The 17,764-nt window shown below is 32.0% G+C and overlaps 3 protein-coding genes across 11 annotated transcripts; 2 read left to right on the top strand and 1 right to left on the bottom strand.

Annotated features, from left to right (window-relative positions):
- The first annotated feature begins 158 nt into the window (after nt 1–158).
- LOC106117181 (isocitrate dehydrogenase [NADP] cytoplasmic) lies at nt 159–9,158 on the top strand. Its single transcript, XM_013311340.1, has 10 exons — nt 159–251; nt 464–566; nt 1,413–1,528; nt 5,375–5,519; nt 5,851–6,050; nt 6,262–6,396; nt 6,706–6,809; nt 6,885–7,035; nt 7,319–7,552; nt 8,393–9,158. The coding sequence occupies exons 2-10, from the start codon at nt 500–502 to the stop codon at nt 8,543–8,545; spliced, it is 1,305 nt and encodes a 434-aa protein (XP_013166794.1). The 5' UTR covers nt 159–251; nt 464–499; the 3' UTR covers nt 8,546–9,158.
- A 359-nt stretch (nt 9,159–9,517) lies between these two features.
- On the top strand, nt 9,518–11,569 carry LOC106117029 (O-glucosyltransferase rumi homolog). Its single transcript, XM_013311099.1, has 6 exons — nt 9,518–9,748; nt 9,948–10,132; nt 10,226–10,414; nt 10,660–10,790; nt 10,864–11,011; nt 11,113–11,569. Exons 1-6 carry the CDS (start codon nt 9,631–9,633, stop codon nt 11,530–11,532), a joined length of 1,191 nt encoding a protein of 396 aa, XP_013166553.1. The 5' UTR covers nt 9,518–9,630; the 3' UTR covers nt 11,533–11,569.
- Nucleotides 11,570–11,769: 200 nt separating this feature from the next.
- On the bottom strand, nt 11,770–16,825 carry Serinc (serine incorporator TMS1). 9 transcript variants are annotated; one of them, XM_013311745.1, is made up of 12 exons: nt 16,620–16,825; nt 16,236–16,400; nt 15,969–16,057; nt 15,793–15,888; nt 15,524–15,702; nt 14,881–14,996; nt 14,442–14,660; nt 14,051–14,065; nt 13,566–13,701; nt 13,128–13,154; nt 12,528–12,699; nt 11,770–12,153 (listed from the first exon to the last, which is right to left on the bottom strand). In XM_013311745.1, exons 1-12 carry the CDS (start codon nt 16,653–16,655, stop codon nt 12,021–12,023), a joined length of 1,383 nt encoding a protein of 460 aa, XP_013167199.1. In that variant the 5' UTR covers nt 16,656–16,825; the 3' UTR covers nt 11,770–12,020. The 9 variants fall into 9 exon arrangements, with proteins under 9 accessions (XP_013167199.1, XP_013167204.1, XP_013167200.1 ...); XM_013311750.1 differs by having other exon boundaries at nt 11,771–12,153; nt 12,528–12,684; nt 13,128–13,148; XM_013311746.1 differs by having other exon boundaries at nt 11,771–12,153; nt 13,128–13,148.
- Nucleotides 16,826–17,764: the final 939 nt, after the last annotated feature.

Raw genomic sequence — 17,764 nt, forward strand, 5'->3', positions numbered from 1 at the left:
GAATGAAAGACAAACGAATATTTTTAATTTGACACAACTACAGTACGTTGGTATACGTTGCGTTTGCGAGCGCCAGCGCCAGGGAGCCGGCCGGCCTCATTCAATCGCATTGCTCGCCACAGAATAAATAGCGTTGTATCGCGTTATCCGCCAGCGTTTTTGTGTACACGTATACGTTAGACCGGTGCCGGTATCAAACTATTCTACCCGGAGCGAATAGCACCACAAAATAAAACACAATCATTTGTAAGGTTAGCGTCGAGATTTACAGACATTTTAATTAAATTAAATTAAATTATATTACTATACTATAGCCAATTTAAGATTACTTCCCTAGTTATTACTAATTACTGAGAAAAGTTTGTTTAAGTCATTTAACTCGTATCAATAATTAGTTCATTATTTGACACGTTTATCCAGCGTTTGTTTTTCTGATACATTTTGTCTCTTTCTCTTATTGCAGTTGTTGTCAGTGGGTGGTAGATTTTTGAAGTATAACATGGTCAGCAAAAGTGCAAGTCGGCTTCTACAGTGCCTTACAGAACACAGTTCCTTGGTCCGAAATTGTGAGTAAAAGTAAAATAATCTAAAAAGCATAATTTAATTTTAAAAATGTTGAGGGTTAAAATCCGGAACATCACGTTTTTATTTACATTCAAGTTTTTGTACATATTTATATAATTATTTAATATTTTCAGAATTTTATTTGTATAGTTGTAATAAAAAGTAAATTTGGTATAATTGATATCAATAATTTTTCCAGACTGCTTATATAATATAATAAAGTTAAATCTGTCTACTAGAAGAACTATAAAATTAAATTAATGTATAGTATTTTTGTACAACATTAATATTTGTTCATATAATACCTTCAGTTATTACCTTTTTATAGTTTAGTCCTATTTTTGCTTTATATATTTTCTAGCATTGGGTAACAAGTAGTTAAGCCAATGAATGATGATTGCCAATTGTTCTCAATTAAGCATCTGAACCTAAAACATCAATTCAATGTGATGTATTATTTACATGGGGTAACATATTTTCCTCTATAAAAATCATATTGTCATAAGAGCTTTTATTTTTACAATAGAAGAAAATTATTTAGGCAAGTCTCAATCATTAATTTTAGGCTGACAGCTCATTTAGAATTTAATGTGTCTGGGAAAAATATTCATCTGTTACTCTCCTTCACTACCGCAGAAGGCTAAAATAGTTGAGAAGATTATATATTTCAAATACTGACATGATCAGATAGTATTTCCCTAACAATAGTGCCACAATGGATAAAAACGTTATTTTGTAATTTAATGAATGATATACCTCTGTTTTTTTTGCATCAGTATATAAGTAATGCTTGTAAATTACAAAGCTGTCAATCGTAAATAATTAAATACTTATAATTGTACTTTTAGATGGAACAGCAAAACGGGTTGTTGCTTCAAAGCCAGTTGTGGAAATGGATGGAGATGAGATGACTCGTATTATATGGGAAAAAATTAAGGAGAAACTTATCTTTCCATATGTTAAGGTAAATATCTATTACAAATACACATTTAATACTTTAAATTAATAAAACTTCTCCCTATAATCCAAAGATATATCAATGATTCATAATTTTTAACATGTTAATATTTAAAATTCTTATTGCTGAATGTTATTTGAATTATTCCCCGAACATCCAAATGAAACAATGTATTTACAAACTTTTATCTTTGTGAATTTAAATAATTTAGTGGCCAGATGTAGTTGATGTTAGTAATGACAACATTGTAATATGAAATATCATTGTTAGTATAAGACAATTAAGATAAATTTATATTTTTGGTTGCACAGAAGTAATTCATTGTATTATCTCTGATTACACATACTTTTGCCATTGTCAGTAAACTTTTTCAACACTTTTACGTAATATTTGCCCATTGTATTTTAAATATATACAATTTACATAAATTTAAACATTCATAGAAAAAATTGAATAATTTGTATAATAATACATGTTATCGCAGTCAACTGTTTTGTAACCAATCACACTAACTTTTTGAGTGATAAAACCCTTTAATGTTCGGCAATTTTCGACTTTTTTATTTCTAAGGCAAGCTAAGATTGTATTTACTATTAAATACATGTTACTATTAACATAATACTATCATGGGTAGGCGAATCACGTATATACGTAGGTCAACGACCTGTTTGTTTCGTCGGTAACTTTATGTGATATGAATAATCCTTACAAAAGAATATAAAATTATTGTTATAAAAAAATTAAAAACAAATGAAAACTGTCGCTTGCGACTTCGCCTACCGAGAATTTAAAAAAAAACTTAATTAGGAGCCTGTGTGTTCTTTTAGACTATGTTCTACATCAATACCAAATTTCAAAGAAATCCAAGTAGCCGTTCTGGAGATAGCTTCAAACGAACATTCATCCATCCATCCTTCCAAACATTTTATTTATAATATTAGTAAGAAGTAATATTTATACAAGGTTTTGTTTTGAAGACTTTGTAAGTTAAACGTCTCTGTGTATAAAACATTGTAGTTTGCAGTAAATAGTTTGACGTAGGTAACTCACTTACATAACATTGTTATCAATTAGCAATCAAATAATTATCTAATCAGAGGTAACAATGTATGTTTTTCATTTTTTTTAAATGGTTAGGTGTGGTAAAATTTCAGTATGGCTTACGATAAAGCTTGATAACATTGATAATTGTGATCTTTCTTTTTATTACTGGTTGATTATAAATTGTCTAAAATTTGAAGAATTTCATGACATACTTGAATTTAAAAACCAGTTTTTAAGAAACTTGTTACCGCCCGATATTTGTCTGCATTAAATAACGATACACGTCTGTATTAATATTGTAAAGAGGAAAGATATATATTTTTGTATATCACGAATAAACTAAAAAAACTACGGGACCGAATTCAACATTTTTTTTTTGGTTTAAGGAAGCAACATTATCACTGTGTACACATTGGCTAGGTTAGCTATATTTATTACTAGATTTTTTAATTCCGTGCGGACAGTCACGGACTTTCGTTTAATTTCTGTTACCAATCAAAGAGAAAACCTGTTAACAGTTGAAAGTTGTTTTCCTTACTTTACTGAAAATATATCAAACTGATATGAAATTAATGATTAACTAGCACCCGACAGATATTACCTTATCTTACGTATGTACAATATAACATTTTGGATGGATGGAACACGGTTGGAAGGATGTTTGTTAAGATACATCCAAAACGTCTGCATGAATTTCTACTGAAATTTGGTATTATCTACATCTTAGAACATAGTCTGGAAGAACACATAGGCAACTAAGTTTTTTTTTCTAATTCCGCACCGATAGAGTCGCTGGCAACAGCTATAAAATATAAAATTTAAATATAATATAGAAGTTAATACCAAATTTTATTAAAGTAGATTTGGGATTGTTACTTTTGTATGAAAATATAATATTGACATTACATGACATTTAAATATGTTGAATTTAAAATTGTCGTGGCGCAGTGGTCTTAAGTTTATCATAAGCTTTATTGGATCAACGTTTAGATTGGAACGCTGCAGTATCTTATCGATTTACAAATACTGCACATGAACGCTATTTGTTTGCTTCTGTAAGAATGCTCATTATAATAATAACCGCTAATATTTTATTTTCTACAACTTTTTTAATATTGTCTTCAGCTCTTTTGAGTCAGATACGATTCGAAGTTTTTACAATTCCTACTCTTAGCTTGCTCATCGATTATTTTTGTGAATATATTTTGGACATACATATGTATATCCTGTACAGATTCTATAACCTATATTATATTAAACCCAGTTCATGTTGACAGATTTTTCTGTTATTTGGTGCTAATGTTGAAAATGTTTATATCCAGTGTGATTGTAAAACTACACTACATGGGTATCAAATACTTAATGTTACACTGTGAAAAATAAAATGGCTGCCATTAATAAAAATGGCGGATGACATATTACTGCACAACTCCCCATAATGGGTATCAAAATTTGTTGAAAAGATTGGACCAGTAGAACAACGTGGAGGAATCCAATTTAAAACAGTAACTAAAAACTTATAATAAATTGCTTGAAATAGGATTCGGTTTAAAAATATTTTTAAATATTATTTGTTTATTAACTCGAAGATAACGGCTACCGTTGATAAGCTTTATCGTGAGTTGTCATTTTATTTTCCGGTATTATCCAGCTTACTATGAAAGGATGATTCCAAAAGTTTTGGATATAAATAAATTCAATCCAATTAAAGTATAATTTTCTTACTGATTATCAGTAAATAAATTGTAATTCGGAAAATATTATTTATACAGCTTTAAGTTTTACAGAGTAATGGATATTTATCTCGATTCGAAGATCAATTAATGAACGTAAATTTATCAAAGAGCAAAGTTCATGTTAGGTACACGGTTAATTGAACTCCTCTCTTTATCTAATGTTGTAGACGATAACAGTTTAGTGTATAAAAGTTACCAGGATGTTGTTATAATGAGTTATGTGTATACTTTTTGTCATTGCAAGGTTGAAATTATTTCATTTAACGCGGGAACAAAGGAGAATTTACGGGTTGAAAATTCCAAGGACAGAGTTGAATAGTCGCACGTCTTAAAAGAGTCCTTTTTACTATCTTTTTTATGGAGAAGTGTAAAATGTTTATTTTCCAAAATTGTAATATTTGATTACATGCAGAACTCGAATTGAAACAAAAAGTTTAGGATATTTTTTTCGAAACGTAAAATATAACTTGTTAAAATCTCTCTTGATGGTTGAGGTCAACAACTCTGGTTTTTTTTCACTTTTACTGCACTTGGGATTAAAATAAACTTGCTCAAAACCTGATCTTGTGGTATTTCGTCCTCTTTCTGTACGAGAGCTCGTATTTATCAAAGGGGAACACTGCGCCGCGCCACGCTGGTGCAACTCGTTTTTAATTGCACTCGGCTAACAGTAAAGACTCGCTCGGGTTATCGGACCCTGGAGTACTAAATTGAACACTATTATAGTATGCTTTCTAAGGAATAGTTACTTAATATATAACGTAGTTTAAATTTCTTAACTTAGTATTTGCTGCTTTTTCTTCATCAATTAGATTTTTAGGGTTCCGTACCTCGAAAGGAAAAAAACGGAACCCTTATCTTATTTTCTTTGTTGTCTCTCTGTTAAGACCTTTTTTCACTTTAAACCACTTAAGTTTAGTCGTAAAAAGAACAAAATAAAAAACTTAAAATTCACCAGACTAGCAAGGTCTGTAAAGCAATTGACATAAGAATTATAGGTGAAGATAGTTGATAATCAAATGGAACATGGAAATTTTCTTCTATAGACTACATACTAAGGACTGTTTTGTAGTTGGATTGCTTGTACTACGACTTGGGTCTGCCGCACAGAGACGCTACCGACGACCAGGTGACCATAGACGCAGCGCACGCCATCCTCAAGCACAATGTTGGCATCAAGTGCGCCACCATTACTCCCGACGAACAAAGAGTTGAAGGTGACTTAAAATGAAAGCTACTGTATTGCAGTGTTGATTTATTCTTTTCATCTAGGTGACCTAAGACTTCGCAACCATGTAGTGGATGAATACTCTGTCTTAGTATAGTTATTCCTGGCATCAATTTAGTGGAGTGAAGTTAAAGAAAATCCTTATATTGTGAAGCGAAGCCTATGTATTATACCATTTTTTAAACAACTTCAGCTAACGGATGACATTGATCTTTGACACAATTCAAGCTATTTTAATAAAAAAATGCTTGTTTGTCTTATATAAACATTGTCTTTAAAAAAGGTAGCAATGTTACTGACATTTCGTAATATTCCGTCAGAGTTCAAGTTAAAGAAGATGTGGTTGAGCCCTAACGGGACGATCCGTAACATCCTGGGTGGTACGGTGTTCCGCGAGCCCATCCTGTGCAAGAGCATCCCACGTGTGGTGCCAGGCTGGACTAAAGCCATCATCATCGGCAGGCACGCGCACGGCGACCAGTACAAGGCTCAGGACTTTGTCGTGCCACACCCTGGCAAGGTAACAGACATATTTCAATATATCTGTTTATAATATTATGTAGTAGCTTTTAAGGATCTCGCATGCCTTGTAGTCTTATTTTGGTACTTTATTAAAATTGTCGAAATATTAATTTTATTTTTGTTTGAGTTATGAAAAATCTTTCTTTAGACGTTTTTTTTAGGATTTTCATTTGTTTTCAATCAAATTGTAGTATTAATAAAATAAATAGGTGGAGATGGTGTACACGAAAGCAGACGGCACGACGGAGAGGCGTTTGTTATTCGACTTCAAATCGCCCGGAGTAGCACAGGGCATGTACAACACAGACGAGTCTATACAAGCTTTTGCGCATTCTAGTTTTCAAGTAAGTATATCTTTTACTCTGCCCTTGACACCGTTGCAACACTTCCAATAGACTTAATTGACTTTCTCCATACGTTATAATACAATATTATACTTTATTACTGTACAAAATTAACACCCGTTTTGTTTTAACGCCGTATGATCAGTTACTAAGTCATTTTATTATCGCTTTATGCGTCTTATAATTTAGGTAATGGCGAAGAGGGAATGAACCTAAACTTTTATGTGTTGATAAAAGAACACAGCTTAATAACCTTATGTTGCCACATGTGTTATTGATTTTTCATTTTTTTTCATTTCTCTTCAACAGGTAGCGTTACAAAAGAAGTGGCCGCTTTACCTCTCCACAAAGAACACTATTCTTAAGCATTACGATGGTCGCTTCAAGGATATCTTCCAAGAAATATATGAAAGGTAAGTCTCGATTATTGATTTTTCTACCGTAATATTGTTGCTGTAAGATATTTTTATATGCTGTAATTTACACAGCACGTACAAGAAGCAGTTCGAGGAGGCTAAGATCTGGTACGAGCACCGGCTGATCGACGACATGGTGGCGCAGGCCATCAAGAGCTCCGGCGGCTTCGTGTGGGCCTGCAAGAACTACGATGGCGACGTGCAGTCAGATATTGTCGCACAGGTTTGCACTCTTGTACTCGAGTAAGGCTAAGGAAACATTAAATATTTAGTATTATTGACTTTTTATGCATTTTTAAATTTAAATACTTTTTTAAAATGGCAATTACATTTTGAGTATCTTGACTATTACTCATCGATTCGCGTACACAAAAATAGAATGGTTTTATGCAATTAAAGCTAATAATTTATTCATTATATTTTTTAGAAGTTGTTGAAATAAATGTTGGATTTATGTATAAATAGTAAAATAGTAGAGGTTCGTTTACAAATGTGTATGTTTACAGGGTTACGGTTCCCTGGGCATGATGACGTCAGTGCTGATGTGTCCGGATGGGCGCACGGTGGAGTCGGAGGCGGCGCACGGCACGGTGACGCGCCACTACCGCCAGCACCAGCAGGGCAAGCCCACCTCCACCAACCCCGTCGCCTCTATCTACGCCTGGACCCGCGGCCTCATGCACCGCGCCAAGCTCGACAACACGCCTGAACTGCACCACTTCGCTCTCGCTCTAGAGGAGGTCCGTTCTTTCTCATATTTTTTATATCATAAAACAAAGAACTAGCAAGCGGCAGCGTAAACTCGCAGAAATAGCGGAGCGACCGCTGCCCATAGAAATCCGCAACTGATAGGTTTGGATTGAATTGCACGCACAGAATGGGAATATTTCCCCTTTCTACTTCACTCACGTTCCTTACAAGAAAAAGTTGGGAAGGGAAAGATGACTAAATTGGGCCTTCGGCAAGCACACATCAGATGAAACACGAAATTGCTTCCACTTCATGGAAATCGAAGTCATCATTTTTATCTACAATGACTTTCAAATAAAAATAGTTGTTCTATTTCGTCTTAAGTATTATATAATGATTCGTTGACGCATTATTTTTCATTCTGATAGCAGAGCTTGGAATAGTGTAAATGTAGATAATTCAACAGAAGTGCACCGAGTTATCTAGTGAAACTGTGCCGTCCCGCATCATTGATTGTCCATTAGCCTACATATCAACTATATATTATCATAATTAAGATATTTTATTTGCCTTATATAAGCATTGCGGATATACAGTTGAGATAGGAATACGATTTGGATAATTTAATAACGATATTTATTGCTACTTATTTTAAAAAATCGATTACCAAGAGACTTTTTCTGTTATGTATTTGAAAATAATCTCCTGTTCATTGAACAAAATTGTATTACCATGTCTATATTTCCAAATAAAGTAAACTTTAAAAACAAAAGGCACCACAAAAATACAGGTTAAAATCGTACGGACTTGTTTAATTCTTTTTTACAAAATCAATGTTGTAATTCCGAACGTAATGGATTTTATATTATTAAAACTTTATTTAATTTCAGGCTTGCGTTGAATGTATCGACAGTGGCAAAATGACCAAGGACTTGGTTATCTGCATCCACGGTCTGGCGAACACCAAGGAGGGCATGTACCTCCACACTGAGGACTTCCTGCAAGCCATCGCGGACCAACTTGACCATAAGTTATCTAAGTAGACAATAATTTAATGTCACTTAAATTCAATTTTTTATCCGTGCACAATTTAGTCACAAATTTTAATGAATTATAACTATTATAGAGATATATATTGTTATAAGTAAAACAGTGAAATGAAAATCTATATTTAAAAGATTTGTTCTAAGCTATTAATCCAAGGTTTTGTGGCATTTTTATAGTACTTAAGATTGTCCTTATCATTTTTTATATTGAAGTATATGCATTTTTTAAATGTTTAAGTAAAACAATTTTGTTATAAATTTAAACTTAAATTTCAGATTTATACAAATTAGTAAATTGATGGATAACTCAAATTTACAAAATATTGAAATTGATTGGTAAAGTCCTATTGTTATGTTTGTTGCTTCCACAACTATTATTTTCTTACGTAAAAACTAACAGTAAACTGTTTTAAAGATCTTGCCTGTTCAATTAAAAGTGGTTTTATAACTTGATGTTGGATTGGTTGATCCATCCATTCTCCTCAACTCTTCGTGTACAAGTGGGTGGCGTAAGAAAACGATCAAAACTTATTGAGTTAATCTTAGTGGAAGTATTTTCATTGAACAAAACATTTACATACAATAATGTTTTAAATGAGTTTGGTGCTTTTCAAGATTGGATTTGCCTTAAGAAATTTATACTTTTAGAAATCAGATTGTATTTTAATAAAAACATCTTAAATTTATGTATTTTTTGTTACTCCCTATCCTAAAATAATAAAAAAAATAATACACAACAATATAAGCGACCGAGACATTGTACTCCTTTGATTCAAATTCAGAAATTATTCAAATGTATTGGGTCAAATGTGAAATAATTGCACTAGAAGTGGTGAGGGAAAGGTAGGGGAACCATTATTAAAATCATCCGTGGCGGGTTAATTTTTTTTGTTTTGTGACCTGGCATAATTTAGTGACATGCCCGCTGGGTCAGATTTTGTCGGTTTATATTCTTTGGCGTTAAGCAAGTTTGACATATAGTTGACAGTTGGAAATAGAAATATCAAAATCCAATGACCAATGACGTTTAAGTTTGACGTCTTCCCCATGGCTTTTGGCGTCCTTTCGGTTAAATTATAAACATGAACATTTGTATCCTATTGTATTTGCTACTAAATTTACGATCTCATGATGCTTCCGAACATTGCCTTCAAAACGGAGACTCAGATTGCGTACAAAACAAAAACAGATATAATCGAGGTATGTTTAGTTCACATTGTCATATTGTTATTGCTTGAAGTTAATATTTTAATGTTTATTTTTTAACTCAATTAGAAAACATAAGTATTCAAGTTATAATATTATTTGGTCATTATGTGAATTGAGATGGCAAATCTTCAATCGTTATTATCATCATTTCATAGTCAGATCATTTCTAAGTATTGAAATTGTTCCACAGAAATAAATGAATGGACCAAAATGATAAATAAAAATATAAAAGAAGCAATTGATAATTATAAATCATGTGAAAATACTAATTGTAAATGCCATGAAGATGTTATTAATCACGATCTCTCACCATTTAAAGATGGAATAACTAAGGAACAATTTGATATAGCTGTTACAAAGGGTACTAAATATCAGGTTTATATCAATCAGTTTTTTGTGTATTCTTCAGACTTAAAATTGTTATTATATTAGAATATGTGCAGCTAAAGTATTTTAAATTTTTTGCAGATTATAGATAGAAAAGTGTATAGGCAGAAAGATTGTCATTTTCCATCACGATGTGCTGGTGTGGAGCATTACCTTGTGGCCCTGGCACCCAAGTTGCCTAACATGGAACTAGTTATCAATACAAGAGACTGGCCACAAATCAACCGAGCCTGGGGTCATCAGAAAGTTCCAGTATTATCTTTCAGTAAGGTTAAGTTTTTCTACTGAAAATAATCTTAAATGCTTATGCTAATTTCATTGTTCATATTAAGTCAAATTTAACTTAATCCTTTAAAAAATCCATTTGTTTATTGAGCGCTAGAATGTAAGCTGTTTAAAGGAATGTTGAATATAATATAATCTTTATTGTTTAATAATTCAATGTTGGAAATTAGTCGACAATTTTTTCTTGTAAAGTTATGTGAATTAATAGGAATCATTCTGTTTTATTTCAGACTAAGGATTACTATGATATTATGTATCCTGCCTGGAGTTTCTGGGAAGGTGGGCCAGCCATATCATTGTATCCTACAGGAATAGGCCGCTGGGATAAGCACAGGCTGTCAATATCAGAAGCAGCCGAGAAGTGAGAAACAATATACACATACATTCAGTCATATATCTAATCCATTTCATTTACGCCATGACATTTATTCTAGATGGCCGTGGAATGAGAAAAAGAGTCAGGTATTCTTCAGAGGATCAAGAACAAGTGAAGAAAGAGATGCCTTGATATTGTTGTCCCGTTCCAGACCCGAACTTGTGGATGCTCAGTATACCAAAAATCAGGCTTGGAAATCAGATGCGGTATGTGTTAGATAACAAGACATACATTAATTTATATAAACATTACTATTCATTAGTACAACCATTATTGGAACTAAAGTGTCTTTTTTTTATTCTTTCAGGACACTCTATATGCCCCACCTGCCTCCGAAGTCTCTTTTGAAGAACACTGCAAATACAAATATCTATTCAACTACAGAGGAGTTGCAGCTAGTTTCCGGTTCAAACATTTATTTCTTTGTAAATCGCTGGTATTCCATGTTGGGAATGATTGGCTTGAATTTTTTTATCCATCCTTAAAACCATGGGTTCATTATATACCCATTAGTCCTAAAGCTAATCAAGAGGAAATAATTAAATATATAGAATATTTTCAACAAAACGATTCTTTAGCTAAAGAAATAGCTGATCGTGGCTTTCAACAAATTTGGGATAATTTAACCGTGAAAGATGTGAAATGTTATTGGAGGAAATTGTTAAAAAATTATGCAAAACTTTTAAAATATGAAGTTAAGAAAGATATAGATCTGATTAAAGTGTAACTTAGAGTAAGATTATTGTTTATATTTTAATCATTTAAAAATACACAATTTTATATTTTAATAAAAAAATCGTATTATTTTTTAAACTTGATTATAAGCTAAAGAAGTTTTACTTACCGATTTTATTTTTTGTAATGGAAAACAGTATTTTGTTCTGATCTCTCAAATGATCAATATCATGTTTAACCTTGTTATTATTTAGTGTAAAAAGGAATAAATGAAAGAAATATTCAGGGTTGAATTACGTAATATATTTAACTTTTAAAAATAAATTCTAATTTAACAGCGATTATTTAAAGCTCTAATAGCAAACATTAGACAACAGTGCAAGAGAATGCAAAGACTGAAAGATTGAATAGCAGATAAGATACGAATAAGTAAAGAAGAGAATAAGATTTGATTAATATTGAGATCTAGAATACAGCATTTTTAACTGCCAAGAATATATTAACAATGCACAATTAATCTTAACATTAGAACTTTATAATTTAGCTGAAGTCCCTGTCGGGGAAGACAGCGGGGGCGACGAGCGTCCACACGTAGAGGCCGACGCATAGCCACGAGGACGTGATTTTGATCCACATTGATGCGACGTTCTCCTTAGATAGTTGAGAGCTTGGGCTGCAAATAAACATTTTATTAACTTCGAGCTTTACTAATTTCTCAAGTCATAACTAGTTGTCGCTCCCAAATTTGTATGCGTTGAATAAAAACAGTAAGTACTAAGTACCCTTGGCTGTATTCCAGACAGTTAAATCTCTATATCTGAATCCGTTCATCCGATTAGTTATAAATCTACTAGATGTCGCTTGCGACAGTCTACGCGAAGTAAAAAAAAAAATATTAGCCTATGTGTTCTTCTAGATTATTTTCTACATCTATAACAAATTTCAGCGAGATCCATGCAGCAATTCTGGAATTACCTTCGAATCCATTCAAACATTCGCATTTATGATATTTGTAAGAAGTAAACGTGTTGTTACATGAATACATACTTGAACCAGTTGGTGAGTGTCATCATGACGTATAGTGTGGCGAGCGCGAACACGACGTGGAAGAAGGTCCAGGAGTACGCCACGCCGTCTCCCTCGTTGTCCACCACCTTGGCCTCCGCGTCTCCCGCACCCCGTGCCGCCTCACCGCCGTCGCCCTCTACGGAACCATAGCCTGCGCTCAGTGAGCGTACCACATACAACCACATTAGATTTAACATTTTTTTTTACAAAAATTTCAATGATATCACAACATGATATGAAATAGTATCAACTATATGATGTAATGGATTATTAAAAGAAAATTAATATGATTGTATTAAGCAGAATTATCGTATCCGATATGACAATACGTTATTAATAATATTAGTATTATTGTTACACGTTCAGATTCACGAATACATGAATGAAAGTGAATGTGTCAAAATTGAATTTAAATCATGACTTGATGTGAAATTTTCATCTAGGTCCATACATGTCTGCTACCGTTCTACACTTCACAACAATTAAAGTAAGTTGATACAAACCCTTTACCAAAGCAAGAAGGCAATGTATTAAGAAAAATATTTTTTATAGTTTATATAAGCATTTGAGATGATTTACCTTCGTTAGCAATGAGACCTCCTTGCCCTTACGCCGCGGTGCCGCGCGCGTTACGTCCGCAAGGAATGCACAATACATTAATATTACAGGAATCATTAAAATAAAAATATAACAAAAATAAAATACTAAAAAAAAATTCAATACAGTTATGCTTTCCTTGAGTTTAACGCGAATAGATATTATTATTATTATTGCATGCTATACAATTCATGCAGTATACAATAAGTGAAAAAATATTTTTTTTGGATTCAAAACCCAACTGGTTTCGAGAAATTTAAATTTATCCCAAATATTTAAACCAACATTTACTTAATTTATTTTTAGACAGTGTTAACTATAATATCAGTTTATCATATATTTGATTGCTTCCTTCATATTAACTTATTTGTTATAAATTTCCCAATGGTGCGATATCAAAGTGAGAAATGATATATTCACCTGCATTGCCGTCCTTGGCTAGTATGTGCTCAGACATGGTGATCTTAGAGGAGCTAGAAGCGGTGCGGATGCTGGAGTACAGGACACTGCACACCCAGATCACCAGCCCAATGATTGATTGATTGTCGAATGAATTCTGAAAAAATAATTTGAAATAAAGAATTTGATAGAGATGACACTAACTATGGTAATACATAAAAAATGAAAAGTAAAGCATTATGAAATGTAAGAAATTGATATAAATGGATAGTAGGATAATAAAAAATTATAGTAAAATTACATAATACAATGAATTATTAGTAAAAACCTGAGAAATACATCAGTATTTCTCAGGTTTTTTTATATTTATATTAGTCACTATCAAGTGACTAATGTATATATAAATTTTTTAAATATATGTGATATTTACAAAAGTTTATATAAGTATGTAATATGAAATTTGCAGATGTTGAAAATAGATGAATTGTACTTAATTATATACATACCCAATAAGTTTGTCCCTGTGTATTCCCATGTTACGCAATATTAAATTATAATATAATTTATTTCGTAAATATAAATGCAATACATAAAACAATATACATAATTATATAATTGTTAATAATTCTTTCAATGTTAGTAGTATATAGTTATAAATACCGTCACGTTGTCTGTTTCGGATGAGTAAGACTAATTATATCAACTAAGAAGCCACAACGAAACTGATCATTTCCGAAAAAAATACACGAAATATGATGTGAAACGGGAGATGGGGCAAAATAAATCACGAAATATTTCCTCTTAATCTTACTTTTCGAAATTACACTAAGTGACATCTTAATTACTCATTAACCGATGGACACTCGGAGTACGACAGTTGCATTATATTTATGTTACCTGTTTATCATCGGAGATGGTGGCATTGCATTCAGCTGGTGAGTTAGAGAGTGCGGACCATGTGAGATACATGACGTAGATTGATACTACTGAGGACTGCAGCAGACCGGAACGCGGCTGGTACTCTTGCACTGATGGCAGGATTGATATCGCACTTGCTATCACCACCAATATCAGGTTGAATGATATGAAGAACTTTGATAGATCACAACCGCTCGACTGAAATAAAAACATCAAAAATTAACAAATAAATGTTATTGTGAATCATTTTTTCCTATGGGATACTTAAATAGTACTTTAAATATGAATAAGACTAATAATAAAAACATTTTACACTTATACTAATCGTGTCGGAGTTTGCTTCGCATTGCAAATTATGATGTGACTCATAGCACTGATCGAATCGCACTGAACATTGATACGAGAATATTAGACATACCTTTGTGTAATATACATAGAGTAACACAATCCCCGTCAATGCAAGTGTGAAACATGTCAGCATGGATAATAGCAGAGCTGCGTACCAGGTGCGTGACTGTGTCTCTTCATAATTTGCTGTAAATAGAATTTAAGAAATAAAAAGAAAAATCTGCAAAATTATAATAAACATCCTAATAAAAAACAGGAATGTGGTTTACTCAATCTAAATTTTATCACAAACACAATACAAATTAAGTAGGATATAGAGAACAATAAATTTTATCTTTGAGACACATGTTTATACAATGATGTACATATGTATACTTGAATTATTATTAGTTTCATGTGATCTATCTATTTAATGATAAATTTCTCAACCTATCCTAGGCTATTGATGTAATTTTTTAGCTATAGATTACTTTTAAAAGGTAGTTTGCTCTAAATTTGTGTCTTCAAAATGAACTTGCTGGGACAGATACTGGCTCTGAATGATATAAGATTGTAGAATAGAACATTCAATTTTGACCACATTTTTTAATTATTATTAGCTTGTTCATCAGCTATAGTTGTTTATATTTTTATTAAATATATCATGCAAAAATCATATAACCTGAATTAGATTCCATGTAAAATTATTTTGTAAAGATTTATTGGCTACTTACAGACCCATCTTTCAGCCCAAGAATGTGCAAAATCAATGATCAAAATCAGCTGTATGATGATAAAAAAGAATCCTCCAATCATGCCAAACACCATCCAAGTAGAGGCAAATTGCCCTTCAGGAATAAAGAAAGCTCCAATAACTCCACCAATCACCAACAAATACTTAATGCCCCAAAATCTGAAAAAGAGATTGACAATAAATAAAAATAACTATATGAAGGATAATACATTACATACAATTTGGTTTATAATTTAGATAAGATCTTACCCATTCTGTATTCCAGCTCTTGGATCTTTAGATGATTTTACACCAAGCATTATAAGTGCCATTAGTACAAAGAAGAGACATGTTGCAAAACAAATTCTGGAAACAAATACTTGAAACAAATTAAAAAATAACACATATAGAGAATAATATAAGTTTATCTTCATTAATCATTATACCTATATACTGCTAAATAGCCAACAGCTTGATCACAATCTACTTTAAAGTTTCCTGGAACAATTCCCGTTGAGTTCTCACAAAATGGCACCTGAAAAATAAAGCTAGTTGATTACAAATATTTTATTTAAGTTAACATGCTATTTAATATTTTAATTGTATTGATTTTTCTATGTTGCTGAACATAAAAAGGTAATTTCAGCACTTAATCAGATAGCATATTTGTCCATTCTTTTTTGCTACTTAAAAGTTATAGAATATATACATACTTTTTTCAACTGTTCATGTAATCCGGGTGCTAGAGTGACGCAGGCTACAATCATCATTAGCAGCAACATAATAGTATACATGAGGCGAGTAGACGTGGAGTTGGTGCATGATGGACAAGCTGAACAGCATAAAGAACAGGCTGCGCTGGTGCAGCAACATGCCATCTAGATCAAATCACAAAAAGTTATTAGTTATGTATGATATTTGCTCTACTTGTTTTTATGTGGTTGCTCAATAACAATCACGATATATTCCAAAAATACATTCGCTCCTGGATATGATACATGTTTGTCATCGTATAAGTTTACTCTTCTAAAAATCTTTTACTGCTTGACGTTACTGATTTAGTTAGATACATTTAATTAGATTAATATTGGTTTTACCTGTGCAGCAGAACAAAGGCCTAGAACAGCTCCCATTTTTGCACTTTCTCCAAAATCTATATCACTGTACTTTGTAGTTTACTAGATAATGTTCAGCACAATATTAGATATGAAAAAGCCAATGACCAGATTAAATAAACATGATTGAATCTCACGCAACAAAAACAGTATCCATTTTCGATTTTCACAAACAAATAAATTAATCATCTGCATTGTACAGATAATATATTTTTCCACAGAGAAGATGAAGAAATAGTCTATAGTTCTATAATCTGTATTCTAGTAATTTCAAAGCTGTGTTGCCAAATTAATCCTGATTTAAAAATATTATATATCCTTTGAAATATCTACATATAAGTAAGAAAAATCTGTGTATTGTTACAAAGCCAATAACAATTAGGTATCATCGACTAAGAAAGTCCGCTACTTCAAGATTCGGTTAACTCGACTGGAAAAGTACCAGGCCAGATATTTACTTTTGCTAATAGGCCCATGTCTCCTTCCTCTTCTTGCTTTATCTCCATCGTCTCTTAAGGCATTCAATTCAATTACAATTAAAAAGGAATGAGCAGATATGCAATATCATACAAATCGCTTACGTTTTTCTTTATCTGTTTTCGTCTATAAGAAAACATCAAAAATGCCAACACGTATGTCGGTGCTTAGCTTATAGTTTCTTTTTATTTAGTGAAAAAATATATGTAACTATAACATGTGTGGATTAAAATAAGGAAGAATTATTAAAACAAAAATAATAAATCTAAACTATATATTTGTAAATATATGTAGTCTATAATCTGTAATAAATTATAAGGTCTAGGTTTGTCCATACATTAGTTTTGTGATTTCGTAAACACTTGAACATTTCAATAAGCTGGGTACACGATCCTTTACTTCTCGCGATGAGAGACGATGGTAAAACTTGTATTACACTTCAATTATTGAACAACGAGTACTTTTTATACATAAGGACTGGGAAAATAATGCCACATTAATTTCCAATAATCGCAATATATATTTTTAAAGACATAAAATCATTCTAAACTTATTGAGGTATAATTCAGACGTTACAGTCTTCATAAAGTAATAAAAATAACATGTCTTTACACAAATAGTTTAATAAACTGTTTAACATTCGTTTTAAT

Source organism: Papilio xuthus, unplaced genomic scaffold (assembly GCF_000836235.2).
Source record: "Papilio xuthus unplaced genomic scaffold, Pxut_1.1 DF827680.1, whole genome shotgun sequence".
Taxonomy (NCBI): Eukaryota; Metazoa; Arthropoda; class Insecta; order Lepidoptera; family Papilionidae; genus Papilio; species Papilio xuthus.